The 21,881-nt window shown below is 40.9% G+C and overlaps 1 protein-coding gene across 9 annotated transcripts in view; it reads left to right on the top strand.

The window, feature by feature from the left end:
• The window catches only part of ZNF521 (zinc finger protein 521), a 305,760-nt gene that overhangs the window by 8,982 nt on the left and 274,897 nt on the right, over positions 1 to 21,881 (top strand). For 6 of the 9 annotated variants that reach the window (XM_082234759.1, XM_082234752.1, XM_082234757.1 and 3 more), the window contains one exon: positions 17,874 to 17,930. The exons of 2 other annotated variants lie outside the window; for them this stretch is intronic. Coding sequence is in view for 6 of the 7 variants with exons in the window: in XM_082234752.1 (XP_082090878.1) it covers positions 17,874 to 17,930 (57 nt within the window). In the remaining variant the exon portion in view is untranslated. The remainder of the gene's footprint in view (positions 1 to 17,873; positions 17,931 to 21,881) is intronic. One more of the 9 variants, XM_082234753.1, reaches the window with a different exon arrangement.

Below are 21,881 nucleotides of genomic sequence, written 5' to 3'. Positions count from 1 at the left end.
TTTAAATGTACTTAGCAATACTGTCGCTACAAAAAAATCTGAAATTCAGGGACTGCAGATTCTTTTAATTTATCTCCTTATCATAATCAAATGGTGAAGGAAAGTTTTAGGAGACCAATGAGAAAGTTTGACAGAAGATGTGAATCTTGGAAAATTGAGAACAGTTGTAAACTTAAAAACTAAAACACCTCCCTCTAATTTAGGCAGGTCGGGCTCTTAGCATGCATCACAGTTCACCTCAAGTATTAGTAATTATGCTAGTTTAGTAATTATTGGAGATGAAAGAAACTCTGTAAGATGTGAATCCTTCTAAACTTCAGTAGCTTTACTTTGAGCCGGAATAATGATCAAGCAGTAGTTAACTATATGCCTGGGGATTATGTTGAAGCAAAGGGGGGGGGGGGGAGGAAGAAGACTTGAGCTAAACTTCGAGTATCTTTATTACTATACTTCATAGTTTGCATTTCCATTTAGTATTCCTGCATTCCAGAGAGAGGGCAGAAACTCCATGTTTTGCTCTTATGCTTTGGTATAACAAACAAGGCAAGGCATTTTAGACTGATAACATAAAATTCAAGCTGTACCACCCTCAGTATTAAATGATGGACAGTTGGGAGCACTTTGGTACCCCAAAATCTGTGACCCGAGGCAGGCTGCATCTCCTTGGCTGGTGGTCGGGGGGGGGGAACTATTTGGGATGTCTGCTGATGCACTCACACACATGGAGCGCAAAAGGGCATTGAAAAGCCTATTTCTTCATTGTGATAGAAGATGGGATTATTCTAACTGAAATGTAGGCATTGTTTTATTTAAATTATTATTATTTGCTGGCATTTGTTTGGCATGCCATGCAAACAAATTATCAAAGCAAAACAACAAGATAAAATACAAATGAGTAAAATAAATTGAGGCAAAATAAAAAAGAGAGAAATGCAACATACAAAGCAAACATTTCCTGAAGAGCTCATCCATCGATACAGTAAAAAGAACAAAACCTAACCCATACCACAGCAGAGGCTAATGATCTCAAAAACTTAAAACTTGAAAAAATACTAAAAGCACATAGGAAGCAGCCTTTATATCTGGATGGACTGTTGTTCATCTAGGTTGGTATTGACTCCTGGCAGTCAACAGTTCAACAGACAGAGATCTTTCATATCAGCTCCTATCTGGTTATTTTAAAAGGAGATACAGGGGGTTGAAGCACGCAAAGCATGTACACTACTGTTATCACAGAGCTGTCCCTTGCAAATAAATATGTTATCCTTGTACAGTACTTCTAGGTGTTCCCTTTCCCTTTGAAGAAGGCATTTAATCCAGTGAGCTGCTATTCCTCCCCCGACCTTGGGCATTTGTGTGTGTGTGTGTGATTTTTAAAAGTGAAGAAGTGCTGTGGTTTGGAAAATGCATACTTTAGAGTGTGCACAACATATGCAACTACTTTTACCACACTTACTTTAAGTATTTCAATATGGACAATTACCCACTTTTCAAATCTTACATTGCTAACTTTAATGGAGGGTGGTAGAGTTGGTTGACTTTGCTGGCAAATGAATAACAGTTCTGTTGCTGGCATATTCCAAATTTTAAATAGTGTTTCATTTTAAGTGAACGTAGTTTTTCAGCAGTATTACCTAGACTTATCATCCTAACTACATATATAAACTTTATTCTGATTTTCCCAGTATCGGCACTCTTAAATACACTTCATTTGGGACATACCAGGAGCCTGCTTTTCAAGGGCACAACAAATATCCAGTTTTGTTCTTAACTATATAAACTCACATGTAGGCATGGATAAGAATTCTCTGAAGCATGTGTATTAAAAGCTCCAGAAAAGCCATTTTAATAAGAATGTCAGCCTTGCCACCTAATTTTGATACTCTCATCCTTAAAACTTACATGTTGTCTTAAGTTGTAGAATGCGATTTAGTAGCATAATTATCAGTACAGAATTTGAGTGCCACTGCAATTTGGATGGTAGTACAGGATTCTCCCAGACCCCAACTGAGCTCTCTTAATTTATTTATTTTCCAGTTTAGAATTATATCTATTGGCTTTTCATATCCCTGATGATTTTGCAAATTCTACCCCCCTAAATCTCCCAACACAGAGCATTTATGTTCTTTAACATTAAAGCTTCTGCACCTCTGCTTTACCACATACCAACACTGATGCTAAGTGGGTGGGGAATGTCCTGGTTGTTCATAGGTTAGGTGAATTTACCTGTGTCCGTGTTTGTCTTATAAATATTGTATGTGGCAACGTGTTGCTGAAAAGACCTTTCACTCTGCAACAGTTACTTCTATTTTATTTTATTTCTAAAATTGGTCTGTACAAGAATGTTACTTGAACATCCCTTATGCCTTTAGATACATTTTCCAGCTGTAGCCTTTTTATATCTCCTTATTCCTAGATGTCTGTCTCAGTGATGCCCTCTGCCCGCCCAGGCAGGACGTCAGGTCATTCCAATCAGATATGTGCCCCATGTTCCCTCTAAAGATTATTTTGCACTCTCATGATCAGGGCCCTAAAAATGGGCTAGCTGATCACTACGATTGAGCAATAAGTTTTGCAGCAATTAGGTAGCATGCATGACTCCTTTGCAAGATATTGGCCGCATTTGCATGGAATGCTAAGATAAACCAGGTTTGCTCGTGGCTACAGTTTGTGGTTAAGAAGGAAAGAGCTTAATCACAAGCCTGGGTTCAGATGACACAGTAAGCCAGACCTTTGCTTTGCTACTGTGCTGCCTCAGCTAATAGAACCAGGCAGGGGCAAAGTGGGTGTGCATTTCTCTCTGAGAGCCATTGTCAATGCTTTATTTTTAAAACATTTATTAGCAGACGGTATATTTGTACACTGGTACCTCGGGTTAAGTACTTAATTTGTTCTGGAGGTCCGTTCATAACCTGAAACTGTTCTTAACCTGAAACACCACTTTAGCTAATGGGGCCTCCTGCTGCTGCCGCACCGCCAGAGCATGATTTCTGTTCTTATCCTGAAGCAAAGTTCTTAACCTGAAGGACTATTTCTGGGTTAGCGGAGTCTGTAACCTGAAGCGTATGTAATCTGAAGCATATGTAACCCAAGGTACCACTGTATATTGTTTATTCTTAACATTACCAAGTATTTCTTATTATTACTGACACCTGCTATTATTTGCATATTGTATTTTAGTGGTTTTTTATTTTTATTTTATTGGCCTTTACGAGGTGCTCTTATGGGAGATTTTCAGTGAGCATTCCTGCCTTTTGTCTTTGTTACTTTGCCCAAGATCTGAAACATGCTTTGTTAACAACACCTGTCTAAGGGATGGGATAATTTGGTGTCAGAGCGACTGAAATTTGTCAACAGTGTCTCTAACTTGTAGTGTCACTCCTTAATCTTTTTTATGGTTTCTACTGTGATAATAATCATCTTCTGTTTTTGTATTTCACATTGCATTCTGACCGCACCTGTTCAAGGACACCAAGATTTAAAAATGCTTCTAACTGTAACTCGCTTTATTTTGGTGGGGTGGGACTGTCATTTTTGTTTTAATGAGTGGAAGATTAGGTATATTTATGGATTGGGGAGAGGATACTGCTTAAATGAGATTGTAGACTAAAGTATGAATGTGAATAGTAAGAGGAAGTATAGTACAGGAATACCTGAGAGATACTGAGGGTTCAGTTCGGCAATAAAGCAACTTACACATCACCCCCAGGCATATAAAAGTTATGTTTACACTAAACAGTGGTACCTCAGGTTACATATGCTTCAGGTTACATACGCTTCAGGTTACAGACTCCGCTAACCCAGAAATATTACCTCAGGTTAAGAACTTTGCTTCAGGATGAGAACAGAAATCGTGTAGTGGCAGCGCAGCGGTAGTAGGAGGCCCCATTAGCTAAAGTGGTGCTTCAGGTTAAGGACAGTTTCAGGTTAAGAACAGACCTCCAGAACGAATTAATTACGTAACCAGAGATACCACTGTACTGTATTACGTAAGAGTGCCTATGACTGCTTACCTTTTGTTGTACCTCCTGTTTGGGGGAAAAGCTGGTTTGGTTGAAGATGTGAAGCAGGAAGGAGTTTTGAGTTGGAAGAGGGCCAGTGAGGAAGGGGGTTAAAACCATTCCTCCATTCGTGTTTCTCCAATATGCAGTGTAGCCCTCTAAGCTTGCTTTCACGTATAACCCTTATGCTTTTGTACACAGAGTGGTAGTCAGCTAGGTTTTACTCAGAGTAGACCTATTGAAAGTTACGGCCTTAACGGAGGCATGTTCATTAATTGCAGCAGGATTTCTGTAAGTAAAAATACCCCTCATAGTTTGCCCTATAAACCAGGATGCTTTATATGTATTTTCTTTGATTTAGGTACCACTGATTATACTTTATTTGTCAGTGTCAGGAGAGGAACATCAATGAATCAATAAGATTGCCCTTACTTTTATCTTGTCTGATGGAGGTGATCAGGACACCAAATGCTGTATTGCTCTGTTAAGAACAGAAGAAGAACCTTGCTAGATCAGGCCAAAGCCCATTTAGTCTAGTATCCTATTCTCACAGTGGCCAGTCACATGCCTGTGGGAAGCCCACAAGCAGCCTTGAACTGCAACAGTACTCTCCCCAGCTGTGATTCCCAGCAACTGATCACCATCCCATAGTCATGCTGTACCTCTGTAGCCTCATTTTTAAAGCAGTTTTATTTTTAACTTTTTTCCTAATGATTCCTATAATGGAATTTAGCTTTTCCGCAGCCATCAGATCTTGGTTTCAACATTTTTTTGGTTAAGCTGCCCACCACTACCCCAAGATTTCTTACCTGGTTAGCTGTGTGAAATGTGTTCTGTATACAGAGACTGAATGTAAATACCTTAGAACGGCCAACAGGTCTGATTAGGTCCTTCAGACCATTTTGGCCAAACCATGCCCACCTGCTCTGCACCTGACATCATAAATAATATCAAGAGTGGGTCAGGAAAAGTTGAGGCTTGGTCAAAGGGAAGTGAAACGTTTGGAAAAGCAGGTCAAACCCCATCTATCAGTGGATTGCGAAGATTCCAAAGCACAGCACAGACTCCTTGTAACTGAAAATCAGCTGATAGGGACTTACAAGGGAGCCTCTTTGAAGGCAGGTTCCCAGTGCCAATGAGCTGATTGATTCTGGAACTTCATCTTACAATGAAATTGCAACCTCCTTCGCACTTGGAGACAGGCGCCAGTCAGCTGACATCAATAAGATGTCCCATGATTGAACAATGGGTGGGTCTTGTTCATCTGCCAAAGTTGGCCTGTGGATGGGTGTGGATAATAGGGATCTGGCCCACTGGCTTGATCCAGTTCCCCATCTCTGCACAGGGCTATGATGAGAGAGCAAATGAAGTACATACATGTGGAAATAAAGCTTAGGATCTTTAAACATAAACTCTGCTTTCTGCAGGGATCAGCTGCCCAGTTGCTCAGCCTATTCAGGTATAGTTAGCTGCAAGGGGCCAGAAAACTTTACTTCCACAAACTTCCTTAGGTCAACTTAGCCGAAGATCCAAGCCAAGATGCCTAGAGCGCACTGTTTTTAGGTTGCTGCAGTAATGCCCTCTGTTTTATCAAGCCACATATCCAACTATGAGTCCTGCTGGTGTTTGCTGATGCAAGTTTAGAGTCCTTGATTCACCCATAACTACATTGGACATTGAAAGCTCGCAAATTTGCCACTCCTTTCTTAGCTTACTAGAATCTGATTGCGGTAGAATGTAAATGGGTAAAGGAAGAGCCATATACAGTGGTGCCTCGGGTTACAGATGCTTTAGGTTACAGACTCTGCTAACCCAGAAATAATACCTTGGGTTAAGAACTTTGCTTCAGGATGAGAACAGAAATCGCGCTGCAGCGGTGCAATGGCAGCGGGAGGCCCCATTAGCTAAAGGGGTACCTGTTTCAGGTTAAGAATGGACCTTCAGAACGAATTATGTTCTTAACCCGAGGTACCACTGTATGCCAGTTTGAGCCCCTTCGAAGAAAGTTGTATGTATAAATAAAACAGAGCTGTTAACATGTTTAATAATCATATTTTCAGTTTATATTCTGCCTTTTCCCCGAAAGGAGCTCAAAGCGGCATACAAGGCTGATGTTTGCCGTGGTAGTGTTGTATTCTTCCCAAGCCCCATCAAGTGCTGGTTTCCCATTTCTATTACAAGAGCCAAATTGTTTCACATAAATTAACTCCCTCACCATGTTAATTAAAGGCAGTATCATGGCAATAGCAACAAGTCCTGAATTTTCTAAATAATTAAACACACTCCTCTTCCATATAAAACAATGTACATATGCTTAATTAACTCATAGATCTAGCTGAGAAATTCACAATTTGTGATCCACCAATCTGAACACACCTGGAATGGATCTTACTGTGACTGACAAGAACTTGACAGGTAGTGAAGTAGCTAAAGCAGAGTGCATTGAGCTACTGATAGGGTGTCCTAAGTCGTTGGTGGGCTTTGCTGATCTTAGCTGTGCAGGATTGATAAGCTTTATGACTGTAGGTAATATGAATGAGTTTGCTGTGTGTGGGGATGTGTGAAGAGATTTATTTATGTGTATACTTATTTCATTGCAGAATGGGTGGTTTTTGTGTTTCCTTATGACAGTGTTTTGATGCTGAAGGTATCTTTTTTATAAACAGCTTACCTACTTTTTTGGATTGAAGCAATGCATTTAACAGACAGGTGATGTTTTCCATGTTATGGTCATTTTTCAACCTCAACACATGACGTTTACCAAGATACTTTTGATTTTATTGTAACCAATTAATCCATTTGTCGTTCACTTAAAAGCAAAACAGTTAGTTGCTTGAAATATCTTTAATTGGTTGAAGCCCTAATGATAATCAACTTCAGCTTGTGTGGTTCAGTGGATAGAGTATTTGGGGGGAATCCAGAGAAGATTAGATACTAATTAAAATAGAACCCAACTGTGTGTTTAAATTCCATACATCTTAATGGGATTTGAATTTACCTAATTTCCTCTGGGTAGTATCCTGTGAACTTGTTGGTTAGCCTTGGCTATATAACTGGTTCTTAGTCTTGGGGCATGTATCTGTTTTCAACAGAATTCCATGAAGTTTCCTCAAGGGATCTGAGTAGTAGCAAGGTCTTCCTGAGGAGTTCTACCATGCCATTTTCAGGGTCAGGATCTTCTCCGGTAACAGGAGCCATGGACTTCTTAGTCTTATCCCAGTAAACTGGGTGAGTCTGTGATAGGATCTCCCCAGCTTGTGGCTGGGCTGGCTGAGTTGCAGACCTCAGTCTTGGAGAAGCAGTTTGGGGCCTTCTTCAAGGACCAGCCAATTTGCCTGATGTGATAATAACATAAATAATAGTGAAACCCTTAAAACACGAATAGACACGAACACACTGATTTGAAGTAGTACTAACCCTAACCAAAATCCTTTCAACTATGTTTGTAAGTATAGGTCACTAGGCTTCTCATAAAATTACTACTATGAAACAGCCTCATCAGGCTTTGAATATCCATCTCTGTTCTTTTTTGGGGGTGGGGTCGGGAATGCTAACCTGATAGTTCACAGTTTAGTTCTTAAGGTAAAGTAATATGTATGAGAGGAGAAATCATGCCGCTAAACTGCATATGGATCAGTTGAAGGGAACAGGCTGGTGATGCCACCAAGGGAGGAGTAGTAAGTGGAATCGAGCCTTCAAATTGTGGTGTTTTTTTTTAAAAAAAATTATGAAAATATTTATGAGAGTTGGGTGTAATTCTAGCAGTATCTGGTCTTGGTTATTGGCTTTGGTAATGTTTCTTGTGTGGTATGAGAGTCGCTCTATATTCATTTTAGAAATATATAAGACCTTTTAAGTTTTTCTTCTTTTAACACCCTTTTAAAAGAAAAATATTCAGAACCTGATCCAACAGTTTGTTCCTAGTTTGAAGTTGAGTGCAGAGTCTTACATATTCAGCAAACGTATTGTGTGAGAGCTGTGTGTGCATTAAATGTGCTTGGAGTTTTGAACCAGAACTGGACTTGATTATTCATTAATACAGATATGATCCAGTGCAATTGTATTTTGGCCATTTCTTCCTCAAGTACAGAATAAGAGTATATGTTTTATGTGCCTAGTGGTTAGGTAGGATTAGGGAACAAATCGCATATAGAGAAGAATTACATGGCTTGTTTATTGCTTAAGGGTGAAAAGTATTTTAAATTCATTGTCTTAGTCCAGGATGGCAGAAAAGACTGGCAACTCCTTGAGTGCTTGCTACTGCCTCAACCACCACCCCTTTACAACTGGCAACTTTTAAAAAATGGGCATTCTGTGTCTGTGTGGATAATTGTTGTCACCTTATGAAGTAGGTTACTACCGCTATGATCTGGACTTCATCTAATCCAGGAAAGCCCCCTGAATTTCTACAGACATGGCTCAGCCATAACCAAGTCCCTGCTTTTAAAGGCTGGGACTACCCAGTAGAGTTGAACCAGTGCCCCACTTTATTTCTTTATAGATTATTAACAGGTGGTTACACTGCAAGCCCACACCAATGTGAAACACATATTTTGTATCTCATTCAGCATTGCTTGGTCAAACTCAGAGAGAAAACCAACAGCTTTCAAAGCAGCTTACTCCTTTGCTCAAGATTTCTAGTTCTGAGTCAAAGAACTCTCAAGACATGTGTCCATCTTAAATTGCATTTTTGCATATTATTGTGCCTTCAAATGGTTATGTACCGGTATTCTGATGAAACATAACAGTATCTGCTCCATTGTCAATTGGTCAGTCCTTCCCTGGATATCAGTACAAGCCATTTTGCTACTAAATCAGCTTTGCAGTACACAGCCACCTTTACTTATAATCTTATAAGACCCAAATTGTTGAAATATGCCCTAAACCAAGGGTAGCCAACATAGTGCCTCCAGCTGTTGGGACTCCCAACTTCCATTAGCCAAATCCATCATGGCCAGAGATGATAGGATGTACAGTGGTGCCCCGCAAGACGAAATTAATTCGTTCCGCAAGTTTTGTCGTCTAGCGAATTTTTCGTCTTGCGAATCACGAAATCCCATAGGAATGCATTGAAAATCAATTAATGCGTTCCTATGGTCAAAAAAAGTCCAAACAAAGCCAAATTTGGTACAACAACAGTTTATTAACTGCTCTTTAAAGTCACACATACTGTAAAGAGCAGTTCAAAAATTGAAGGGAAAATAAATTAACTTTATAAACAAAACATGTCTTTGTTTTTAGACAAAGGAAACAAAGTCACGAGACGTTTTCGTCTTGCAAAGCAAGCCCATAGGTGAAATTCGTCTTGCGAGGCAAATCGAAAATGGAAAAACCTTTCGTCTAGTGAGTTTTTTGTCTTGCGAGGCATTCGTCTTGCGAGGTACCACTGTAGCCTAAAAACATGTGGAGAGCATCATATGGGTATCCCTGCCATTCACCTAGAACTAGGGATGTTAACTTTTAAAGCAACCACCATATGGTTAATAGGTAAATTTCTATCAATGCTAGTTAATGTTAGCTAGTATTGTGGCCAAAGTAGCTAAATTTTAGCCTTGTTTCAGTCTGCAACAGCGAAGAGAAGGGGCAGGGTAAGTGTGTCTGCTCTAAATTCCTAGTCCAGAATTAAGGGATTGGAAAGATTTGGCATGTTCCTGCTTCAACACTGCTACAGTGGTACCTCGCAAGACGAATGCCTTGCAAGACAAAAAACGCGCAAGACGAAAGAGTTTTCCGTTTTTTGAGTCGTTCCGCAAGACGAATTTCCCTATGGGCTTGCTTCGCAAGACCAAATGTCTTGCGAGTTCTTGCGAGTTTGTTTCCTTTTTCTTAAAGCCGCTAAGCCGTTAATAGCCACTAAGCCGCTAATAGCTGTGCTTCGCAAGACGAAAAAACCACAAGAGAAGAAACTCGCGGAATGGATTAATTTTGTCTTGCGAGGCACCACTGTAGTGTGGTCTGCTTTGTTTGGGTCTTTGATCCTGCCATTAAGCCTCACTTCAAGCTCTGTTTTCAGTGAGCTGCAGTTTTGCATTAATCAAGAACCCTTATTTTAAACAGTGAAATATTCTCATCTCCCATTCAACATCCTGAAAATGAGGAGAGTTAACATATATTTCCTGTTCTTAAGTGTCTTTCTGAAATGTGTCTTTGAAGGGTGGAGGGAGTGGGTGGGGGGCAGTCTGTGCCTCTTATTAGCTTTACATGCACAGAGGCAGAGGAGAGAAAATGCATAAAGATACCTCCCGAAATTACTGTAATTTGTAGATGCTAAAATAATGGCATACACATATCACTTCTGTTCTGTCTGGATAGCTCTGTAAATTGTGTATTGATTATGCTAATCTGCCTAGTGTCTCTATTACTTGTCTGCTGATACTACTCAAACATGCAGATTGAACGCATTTCCCCCCCTGCAAAGTTGTCATTCTTGTGGGAAAAGACTTGTGTAAGATGGGTGAAAAAACCAAATAACTTCTAATCTTTATGCATAGGAGGGTTTATAAAATAACTATTTATTGAACTGCAGGAAACGCAGAATGCAAGTCACCCCCCTCTCCGCCCCCCAAAAAGAAAGAAAAAAATGAGGACAGTTGTCTTAGGTTAAAAGCCTTTCCTCCTCTTCTACCTCCCAGCAACTATTGTTGCTGTATTAGGCTTATTTTGTTTCACGTTCCTTAAGGAAACCATTTTAGGAAGGGTACTAAATCAATAGCAATCTATTTTTATAGTTTATTTTGGGATGTGTGGCTTCTCTCTTACTTTGTTTAACAAGCCGAAAATGGCCTCAGTCATTCAGGGCAGTAGGTATCTCTAAAAAAATTATTAACCTGCCTCGTGAAAAAGAAAATAAGACTTTTTTCAATTATCCAAAGCTTTTATTTTTATTATAGTTTGTAGTAGTATAAATACAATAAATCACAGCCTTTGTTCTCAAGGATTTGTTGTAAAGTGTACATTCACATTCTTGCTGTGTTTGTACAACTTCACAGTCATCCATTACTTCCCTTATTAAGTCTCTAATGCACATTTTTGCCATTGGCCACTACTTTCCTAATGCGGAACAAGGCTGGCTCTCATTTAAGAGGCAGCTTAGTGAATTGCAGAGTATATCGTTATAAAATGAAGGAGGAATAATGAATTTTGTTCCCTGGGCTTTATCAAATTCCTGCTCATGTTTAGAGGCCATCCCATTTTCATAGCATGCTCCCTGAGGGGTCCTTTCATAGCATGCTCCACAGGGGACCTTTTCAGTCTGCCAGACTATTGCTTTAGCGCTGAAACCAAAAGCGAGAGAGAGAGGTGCACCCTTCTCAAAGCAGGCGCTACTGGGTGCTGAAGACTCCTAGGCCAACACTGTTCCTGGGCTGCGGCAATCTGCTTCAAGTCTATTATTGGCCGCCTTATTCTCACCTGCTACAGTTCAGATTTGGGCACTGAGGCTACTGTACTTCACAGGTATCAGGAGTGATTTTTAAAAAAGCATATCTGATCACGACAGAAGAACTCATTCACATTCTGAGTGGCAGTTGTGCTTTGCTCCTCTATGCGGAAAGAGTAAAGGGAAGGGGGCATCTGAAACATGCAGCGGTCATGGTTCCCTGGCACACGTCTACCATGCATTCCTGAGCGTTTGAAGCTCTTCTCCCCTTCGTGCTATGTGTGTACAGGCACCAGAACTCTGGTCTGTGCATTGACTGTGCCTCTAGTATTGCAAAAGAGAATCAAGGAACGGTGTTGGCTTCTCCCTACAACCCTGTTCCATTGTGATTACTTTCTCTGCCTTTGTCTTTCCCAAAGCACATCTGGTGCAGTATGCCTTTCGTTGCTTCTGTTTCATTAATCCCCAAACTACCTACATTCCTTCCTTTTCCCCCAACCTTGTTCCGTGTGTTTTGGAAGAGATAATTGCCTGTTCTGTGTCCTGTAGGATACCATCTACGTTTCAGCACTAAGCCAACATTGAGTAGTGGTGGCAGTAGCAGCACTATCACAATAACATTTTGCAAACTTCTTTTTTTATTGAGATTGAAGAAACACTGCTAAAGAACTTACCTTAAGGATGATGCAGTGTGTTTAGTGTTTTGATAGGACTAATTCTGCTTTACTTATTTATCATTTGCTTAGTGCTGAAATGCTTTTATATGATTAATCTCGTAAACTAAGGCATGAGAAATTGAAACAACAGCAATCAGTACTAAACAGTGAGCACGAAATTCGTTTTACAAAGGCCACTAACTTTGTGGTGGTCTTAATGAGCGAGGTGGCAGAGCAGCAGGGCATGTGCTTGCTCCATTCACAAAAAAAGTGTGCCATGCCATGAAGTGACTACTCAAAAGTAGAAAAAACAACAACTGCAACACATGACCCAGGGTATGTGTCTCCCCACTAACCCCATGCCAACATATGAAAGATGCTCTACTGGTAACACCTCTAAGATCACAGTGCATTGCATATTCTTGCAGATTATAAACCTTTACTGTAAGACCTTCAGAAAACTGGATGGAATTCTTCCTGTGTTAATATCTCAGGCAAAGAAGAGAGCAAACTGCAATTCTTTTGTTTTGGATGGAAAGTGGGGGGAATTATTTAGCACACAGCTGACTTCCATCTTGTGTGCAGTGAAACACATTGGAATTCTAAAGCCATTTTTTGGCTTCAGGCAGACTTATGGCATTATGGTATGATGGATGAAGGCCTATCACTCTGCAGCCCTTTGGTGTGGTTGATTAGCAGGTGCTAGTGATTAGTTGACTGTTGTGGACTGAATTACTTATAGACATTCTGTTTCATTGTTTAGCAGTGTTGGCCAGTGCTGGCAGTATTTGGATTTCATTGGGGCACTCTCTCTCTTTCTCTCTCTGTTTATTTAGCAAAATTGTGTCTTTTGTCTCCTAAGTTGTTCAAGGCGGCTGTTAACTATTGCTCCAGTGCAGCCAAGTATTAAGTGTATTGTATTGTTTGTTTGTTTACCGAGGAAACTGAGAAAACTGATTATAGTCCACACTTAACAGTTTTAAAAATGTGTTTCCTGAAGGACACACAAACAGTAATAGAAGAACAGTAGTCCCTCTCATACCATTTTCCTGTATCTGTGTATGCATGCAATACAGTGTGAGTGCCTTTCTAGCCAGGTGCGCTGTGCAGTTCTAAGTTCAAAAGGGAACAATGAATAACAGAGGTGTTGGTGTTGTTGCCTTTGAAACTTATCGTTCTCCTGTCGGCTCATGTTGCCCCCACATTTTCCCTTGATCTATCTTTAGGAATCAGTTCTTCTAGCCCACTGCCTTTCACCGGTTTAATTGTTATTCATTTTGAGGAGGACATAACCATTTTAGGAAGATGCACTGAAGCATATAAACACAAGGATGAAGTCAGCACAACATACCTGTAGCAGCTAGCCATATTTTGGCAAAGCTTGGGGCTCTGTTCCTGAGGGTTAGCTTCAGTAACTTTCCAACAGCCAAATTTGGAAGTACGGACAAAGGTTAACAAGATCTTAACAATTGCTACCTAACCCACATCCGTCACCGCAGGCAGGATGCGAAAACCACAGCAGCTATTATTAAAAAATAGTAGCGTTGTCAAGCTAACTGCAAAGCTCATTTTTTGCAGTTTGGGCCTTTTGAAGAGATTTTATATCAAACATTGTGGCATTATCTTTTGGGAGGGCTTTTCAAAATGATCACGTAGGATAATGTCTGAACAGACATCTTGGCCAAACTTTGCATCTACTTAATAAGTGAGATTTCCCATCACCTTATATGTTGAACCTTATATTTGTTGCAAAAAATAGAAATCAGAACAGCATTGAAGTATTTTTAAAATATTTACCTGAATTAGAGATAATATCGCTCAAGTCTTTGACATTATGAGTGGGATTCAACTAACTTATGTTACTCTGCTGTACAGTGTGCAGTATAGTTTGATTCTACAATTCCTTGTAGAATATAAACAAAAATTTGCTTTGTTCATTTATTTTAGAAAACATAAAGAACAGAACCTTTGACAAAAAGGAGAATGACACCCTGAGAAATGCTGTCTCACTAGTAATATACTAACGCTTAGGTCTGATTTGGAGATAACAAATCATGCCTTTAACAGAACAACCAAGTGTGAGCCTCATATTCTCCTGCTTCTCCTTTGCCCTCATTCATGCCTTAACGTAGGCCAGTGGTAAGCCAACATTGGACCCTCCAGATGCAGCCAGACTACAGCTTTGGCCAGCATGGCCAGTGGCCAAGAATGATGCCCAGCAATACATGGAACTACTGTATTTTTCGCTCTATAAGATGCAGACCACAAGACGCACCTAGTTTTTGGAGGAGGAAAAGAAGGAAAAAAATATTCTGAATCCCAGAAGCCAGAACAGCAAGAGGGATCTGGCTTCTGGGATAGCCTCTTGCTGTCCTGGCTTATGGGATAGCTGCGCGCAGCCTCTCCCGGGCAGGGGGATGAAGGCTCCCCTTGCCTGGAAGAGGCAGCGCGTGGCTAAGGCAGAAGCCAGGACAGCAAGCGATCCCTTATGGGATAGCCGCTCGAAGCCTCTTGAGGGCAGCAGGAGGAAGGCTGCCCCAAGAGCCACACTCCCTTTAGAGAGAGCGCAGAGCTCTTGGGGGCTTTTCCCCGAGGAGGGAGAAGGGCCACCCTTCCACGCGGCTCTTTAAATGGAGCGCTGAGCGGAGCCTCCCGCCTGCATTCTCTCTGTAAGACGCACACACATTCCCCCTCACTTTTTAGGAGGAAAAAAGTGTGTCTTATAGAGCGAAAAATACGGTACATTGCCTGCCCCTCAGGAAGACAAATTTGAAGCTTTCAGCCATAGTTTGTAACAGTCCATAGTTTTTCATTCCATTCAAAACCATACTTGGGTGAAATAGGAAACTGCCTTGTTACAAATTGTGATGACTGAAAACTTTAAATTCCCTTCCCCTTGTGCTCAAAGAAGTGATGGGGAGGCAAATGTGCAGAAGCACTGGGCTCATAGCTCCTCACTCTCATAACTGTATAAACCATGGTCTGTCAGTATGTCTGAGTTGAGCCTCACAGTGCCTACTGGCCAAAAACCCAACAGCTTCCACACATTTGGCCCAATAGCTACTACAAAACATTTTGCAGAACAGCAACAACTGTTGTCCCTGTTTCATCATCACAGTGCCGATCAAGAAAGAGTTAAAATAAGTAATTAGTTGTGCCCAGGAGCCACCAGTGGGAGAGAAGTAGAAGCAAAGTGAATTTTGGATCCTGCTGAACTTCAGAATATTTACTCTGTTGGAATAAAATGGGCTAAATTCTCTTCTAAGTGGGACTGCTCCAAGCATGCCAAAAATGTCACCACTGTTCTTGACAAACTCACAGCATTTATTTTTTGAATGCTCTTATTAGAGCTTCCCACCGCTTGAGTCTAATTTTGTGCAGCGTGAAGGGAGGAACTCCCAGGGCAAGGAAGGCTTCTGTGCGTCATCCCAGTTTGAAGCAACCTAGTCTCAGGGGGAGGTTTCCCTCACCTGCATCTCTGGGAAGGGACCCCTAAGCTGAAGAGAGCCCCACTAGGTTCTGAATGTCACAGGCTGCTCCATTTCTCTTGATCTTGCTATGATGGAGTCTAGACAGTTTAATCCACCATAGTGGAACCCTTCACCCGCCTTTTCTGCGCTTCCTCCAGATCTCTTGGATGGGCAAAGAGATTTGGGAAGGTTTGAATGACTTGCTAGACTGCCCAGCCCTTTCAGAAAGGGTAACAGGAAATGGCTAACACAGAGATTGACTGTGCCTGCACTATTCACTTGCTATGGGGAGACCTCACCCCCAAACAGTCTGCGTTCTTTTCCATCTTTTTTTCTCATGGCACTTTCAACTTCTGCTGTTTGTGATGCTCCTTTTAACATTTTTCAAAATGATGAGGTGGATGAGAATGGATGTGGTGGATTGGGATGGGTTCAGAGAGCTTGCAGCTGTCTTTCCCCTAGCATGGCAATCCTATGGCTGTGGCAGGCAGCAACAACCCCAAAATATTTGAACAGAAGCTACCCAGGCCAAAAGTGTGTGTATTTGTGCATGTGCACATGCATGCTTGTGCAATGGGACTGAAATAAATGGGATTTCTCTGCCCCAGGTTGAAGTGGGATCCTGGGAGTTAGAATGGCAAGAACAGGAACTCCCTGGCTAAATCTTCTTAATTATATTTTACAATGCTCTACATCTTGGCTGGGGAACCTTTTCCAGCACAAGGGCTGTGTTCCCTCGTGGAGAACCTTCTGTGGCTGCCTGCCAGTGCTGGACCAGAGGCAAAAGTGGACAAAATAATGGATGTTACTCTTACCTTTAATATTGAAGGCCGCCTCCAGCCATGCTAAAGTTAGTGGTTGACACAGTTGTGCACAGTGGTTAGACACTGCTGCTCACCAGACCCACTGAAAACTGAGTCATTGCCGCTTACCAGGGCAGAGAGTGGGAGGGGCGAAGTGGTGGGGAGCTCAGCACTGTGCAAAAGCAGCAGGGCTCCTGCAGGCGCATTTGCACAACGCCAACCAACTTGCCGCCCCGCCCCCTGACTCTTTCACCTGGTAAGCTGCAAAGACTCAGCTGCCAAGAGGTCAGGTAAGCATCACTGCACTGTCCATTACTGTACACACACACACACACGCGCGCACACACAGCATCCATGCAAGCAGGAGGTATTATTGCAGTTCAAGCTCATATTCCAGTGAGGCAGTACATAAAGAATGAATGTATGGAGCAGGGGCTGGAGTGGAACATGGCCTGGGAAAAGATTCCCAAGGGCTAGAAAGAGAGGTATGGAGGGACATCTCAGGTGTGAGTTTCCCCACTCTGCTCAACATCATTCTCTTACCATTAGATCCCACTCCACCCCCAATTTCTCTTTTAATGGTTGTTTCCATAGAGTAGCTAAAATCACAGTGCAGCATAAAAGTTGTACCAGGGAATAATACCGCTTAATGTATAATGCCTCTATGGAATCCTTGTCTTATTAAATACCTACTAGTATCACATCCAGCCTGTGAGACTTAAATATCTAAGTGTTTATATTTTTTGCCAAGACTTTAAGACTGCTCCTCAGTAGAAGCTTGATAAACTTTTAAGTCCCCACTCCTTAAACCTTAAATCGTCACCTCTTTGGAATGGGAGAAGAGCACTGTTCTCTTCCTCCTGTCCATTTAGAGCTGGAGCTTGATGGAAGAGTCTTTTTAAAAGAAAAAAAGGGGGGAAGAGTGGCAATTCTCCTTTATCTTGAGTCACATCCCTTACAAATTGCTCTAGTGCCTGACACTGTTGCTACAGCCAAATGCAAATTACGGGAATAGCTACAGTGCAACTGACCATAGCCCAGTCAAAATGGCAAGGCTAGCTGCAGCGACAACTGCCCAGTCGTGATGCATACACTCGATAGATAACTTTCGTATTCAAAGTCCTAGATCTTAGGATTCTGATAGATTTTATTTTATTTTTGATATTTTTTAAGTGGTAGAGAAATTCCAGATTGATGGTTTAAGAATCCTCTTGCCCTTATGCTTACAGGGGCTACTATGGTTGGTGGAGCTTTCAAGTAAGAACACAGTCAAAGACGGTTTCCCTTCTGCAAAGATTTATTTGGCTTCTGATGCACAACATTTTTTGAGTTGTCCCATAAAGCCACTTATCCAATGGACAAATAGATGCATTGAGATTCAGTTTAAAGCCTGGCTCCTTTTCAAATAGATATTTTGTTAGGCAGAATTTCTCTTTATCATGGAGTGGGAACATTGATGGCCTTAAGAATGGAAGGTAGCGATATGTGTTTGGAATACAAATAAGGCACTTACCTAATGGATCATTTTTCGTTTTGTTTGTTTGTTTTTTACCTTTCCTTGACAGTAGAAGAAAATGAATCGGAGGACCAGGGAGGTGTGGGACAGTCAGCTGTGCAGACAGGTAATGCTGAATTCCTACATTTATATTGCTTGTCTTGGAACAGTGTGAGAGATATTTAGTCCACTCTTACCTGATTGAACTCCAGCTCAAGTATTTGGAAGGAAGAAAAAGCCCGTCTTTCCATTTCTCTCTGTTCCCCAAAGGCCTCCTAGCTTCCCAAGATTCTTTCCCTCAACCAAGAGGGCTTCAGTTTGATGGATGAATGACCGTCTTCCGGAAATACGGACCCTTTAATATCCACGATGCCTTATTTATAAGCAGGAATCCACACTAGCTCCCAGCTAATCACAGCTCTTTGAAAGAAACTTTTCATATGAAACGACAGTTAGGCTGTGAACCAGACCTCAGCTCAAATCCATTTTTTCGGCCCATTTATATTCCAGTAGCCCTGCTTCCCCTCACAATGTCTTCCCCACCCACACAGCAGATCTGTCAAGCCACTTTAAAAAAAACTTCCGGAAGTTTGAAAACGGTGTGGGAGTTTGGCAGAAGGAAGGGACTGAAATGGGAATTAGCTTGTGCATGCCGATCTGGCGCATGCACACTTCTGGATTGTGGCCAGTATCTCTACAGGCTAGTTGCTTTCATAAACGAGTGTATAGTTAAAATCTTAATCCGTTGAATTTCTTAGCAGCCACTGATCCCTACATTTAAGTCACTGGGAGTTTTGTAGCTAAATCCTTAGTTCAACCAGCAAGATTTTAGGTTGGAAATCTGACCTGTTCATTATAATGAACAGCTATAACGGGGTTAATAGCATGTTGTTGGTTACAGTGGTTCCCTTTTTATTTTATTTTTTTGCTTCTGGTTTGAAAAAAAAACTTGGTTTTTACAGTTTAAGGAATGATTCAGTCTTTTGGTATATTTGACTACTTATTCTGCGAAGTAATAATTAAATAGCTTTTGCTCAACGAAATGATCATGCTCTATGCTCTATTGATACTTGCTTATGGATCTCTAGATGAGGGTCTCAAGAAAATCCTAAGGGGAAATTCTGCTTTCATTGATCGTGTTTTACTTAGACTTAAAAAGCCCCCCCCCCATTGCAGCTAATGTATAGCTTTTAGTTTGAAGGATTCTTTTGTAAGGTGATTAATAGTAATGTAAGCTTATTATATGCGGTAAACTGATTATTAGTACATTTTTCATCTCTAGTAAAGTGGATTCATCTCTTGGTTGGTATTTGTGCTGTCTAACTCTTTGGACTCTTGTATATACTACATTTTCCTTCTTTGACACCCTCATAAAAAAGACTGCTTGTGACAAAATATGGAACCATATATGGAATTTTCTTCTACTTTTTTCTGGAAATGTCTCTAACTACTTTGGAGAAATGAAATCCTATTAATGTTTTAGTGGGCTGCGTTTGGAAAATACGTTGTGAGGAAATGAACACGTTTTCCCAAAATGTTCTCTTGCTTTGTCAGTTTTTAATGGCATTCGCCATTAAATCTTGGATGATCGCACGGATATGTAGCTGATTGACATGCTTGCATAATAGCCTAACTTGTGACATTACACTGGCTCATCTGCAGGGCAACTTAAGGATTTATTTCTGGAAAAGCAAAGCTCAGCCAGGTATTTCAGTGCATTTCAAAATACTCCATACAGATCACCACCCCCTCCATACAGATCACCACTGAGATCTCCACCCCTCTGAAGATCTCAGATGTTGTGTTTTTCCCTGACCAAAAAACCCTCTGCTTTTGATTATTATACACCTTTACTATTTTATAAAGTGGAAGAAAACAATTGTAACTATTTGAAGCATCAGCAGCAATGGGACATCTTGGGCAGGCACACTGTTCTGAATCTTTTGAATTAATGAATTAATTGACACAGTTAGGAGATAGTTATGATAGTATTATATCTACATCGGCACGAACCAGAGTTGCTCTCATGGTCAGTGTTTAAAGTGAGTTTCAAACTGTGGGTACAGAAGCATTTGGTCAATTTTATAACCTATTGGAAAAAGTTAAGGACACTTCTAATTGAACAGCAGTACTGCAATATTTTAAACCAGTAAAGAAACCATGGTTAGCACTGATAATAATAATTTATTACTTACTGTATACCCCAGCCATCTGGCTGGGTTTCCCCAGCCACTCTAGTGCTGCTCCCAACAGAATATTAAAAACACGCTAAAAACTGATAAAAACTATAGCGTGGTTAAAGCAAACCATGGCAGGGTGTGAGAATACCCTGCAGAAAATGGGGGGACGGTTGCTCCTTAAATGGGGAGATTCATTTGAGGTTAGTTGAATAGCTTCATTTCTAGAGATTTTTCTGATTATGCACAACATAAGCCATAAAACATTTTTCTAAAATGTTACTCATGTTGGAATGTTGTTTAATAAAGCACCCATGGGCTCACACCATGTGAGGTGCGTGGAGTTTTGAAAAGCATTTACCAATGTCTTTATTGATTATTGATTTGTTTGTTATTACGGTTTTTGGGTGCCTTGTATGCTGCAACACTTTCAGCCTTCAAGCAGATACAGAAAATATTCAGCTGTTTCACACAAAAGCAGCGTAAGAAGCCCCATACATGCTGCTAGAAGTTTTTCTAGTAAATCTTTGTATCAAAGCTCTGGCTCCTTCCATTAAATGTGCTTTTTATGGAGTACCAAGTTATAAATGTAGTGCAGCTACGGCATATTAATCTTACTGCAGAGATTTAATGAGGCAGTTGTTTTGCGATGGACACTATTGGGAGCAGACAGCGACAGAGTTTTACTTCACCGCTGAACTGCAGAAATATTCCTTTCCTGGTCATAATTATAACCACATGATCTCTTAGTTTTCCTTTCTTTTGCCAGCACTTTTCCATGCAGAAGTGGCTTGGAAGGAGGTCCATTAAAACGCAGTCAAATGGACTGGAAACTGGGCTTTCTTCCTCATAGTTTGACATTTTAGGCTCTTGATCAGCTATGGATCCTTGTTGCATGGAGAGAAATATTCACGATGAGTTTCAGGCATACAGATTGTCTTTGCCAGTCTGCTGAGATGGCTTTTAGATATTCATTACTTTTTTAAAACTTGACTTTTATATAGGTTATAAAAAGTAAATGTGGTGAAACCTAATTTTTACATGGACAGAATAGAATTTCTGCTTGTTGGCCTTAAACCAATCTCTTACTGGAAATTAATTGAAGTCCATGGGTTTATTGCTGCTAACTCTTTTAAGCCTTTTCAGTTTTTCATTTTCCTCCAAAGTTGTAGTTTTATTAGACCAAGTTACAGCAATAACATCCCTTATGAGGAGAAGGAAGAGAAGGAGAAAGCCACCTGCCAGGACACGAAAGTAATGAGGAAAATACCATTTATAAATAACATTTAACATAATCAGGAACAGAAAACAGCAGTTCATTTATGTACTATATTAATGGTTAGAATTCCTTCCAGAGCCAAATCTTTTCCCCCTTTTGCATTAGGTAATCTTATAAAGGGATCTTGCAGATGGGACAGTGATATACAGACTTGCTGACGTATTGAGCTTTACTAGTGTATTGTGGTTTGAGACCCTGAACTTCCAACAGTTCATACTGGAGATACAATTCAGTGATGGACAATCCACACACAGCTGTAGGCTTCTATGAGCGGATTGTCCACCCATACCATGAGTTGTATCCAGTGCTAATCCTGTTTAGAGTTGACCCATTTAAATGAATGAACATGACTAACTTAAGTCCATTAATTTCATTGTGTCTACTCTCAGGGACGCGGGTGGCATTGTGGGTTAAACCACAGAGCCTAGGACTTGCCAATCAGAAGGTCGGCAGTTCAAATCTCTGCAACGGGGTGAGCTCCCATTGCTTGGTCCCAGCTCCTGCCAACCTAGCAGTTCAAAAGCACGTCAAAGTGCAAGTAGATAAATAGGTACCGCTCCAGTGGGAAGGTAAACAGCATTTCCGTGTGCTGCTCTGGTTCGCCAGAAGCGACTTAGTCATG

The sequence above is a fragment of the Podarcis vaucheri genome, assembly GCF_965113315.1.
Source record: "Podarcis vaucheri genome assembly, chromosome: 8".
In the NCBI taxonomy this organism is placed as follows: domain Eukaryota; kingdom Metazoa; phylum Chordata; class Lepidosauria; order Squamata; family Lacertidae; genus Podarcis; species Podarcis vaucheri.
The sequence above is the reverse complement of the archived record's forward strand: the minus strand, read 5'-3'. Positions and strand labels throughout refer to the sequence as shown.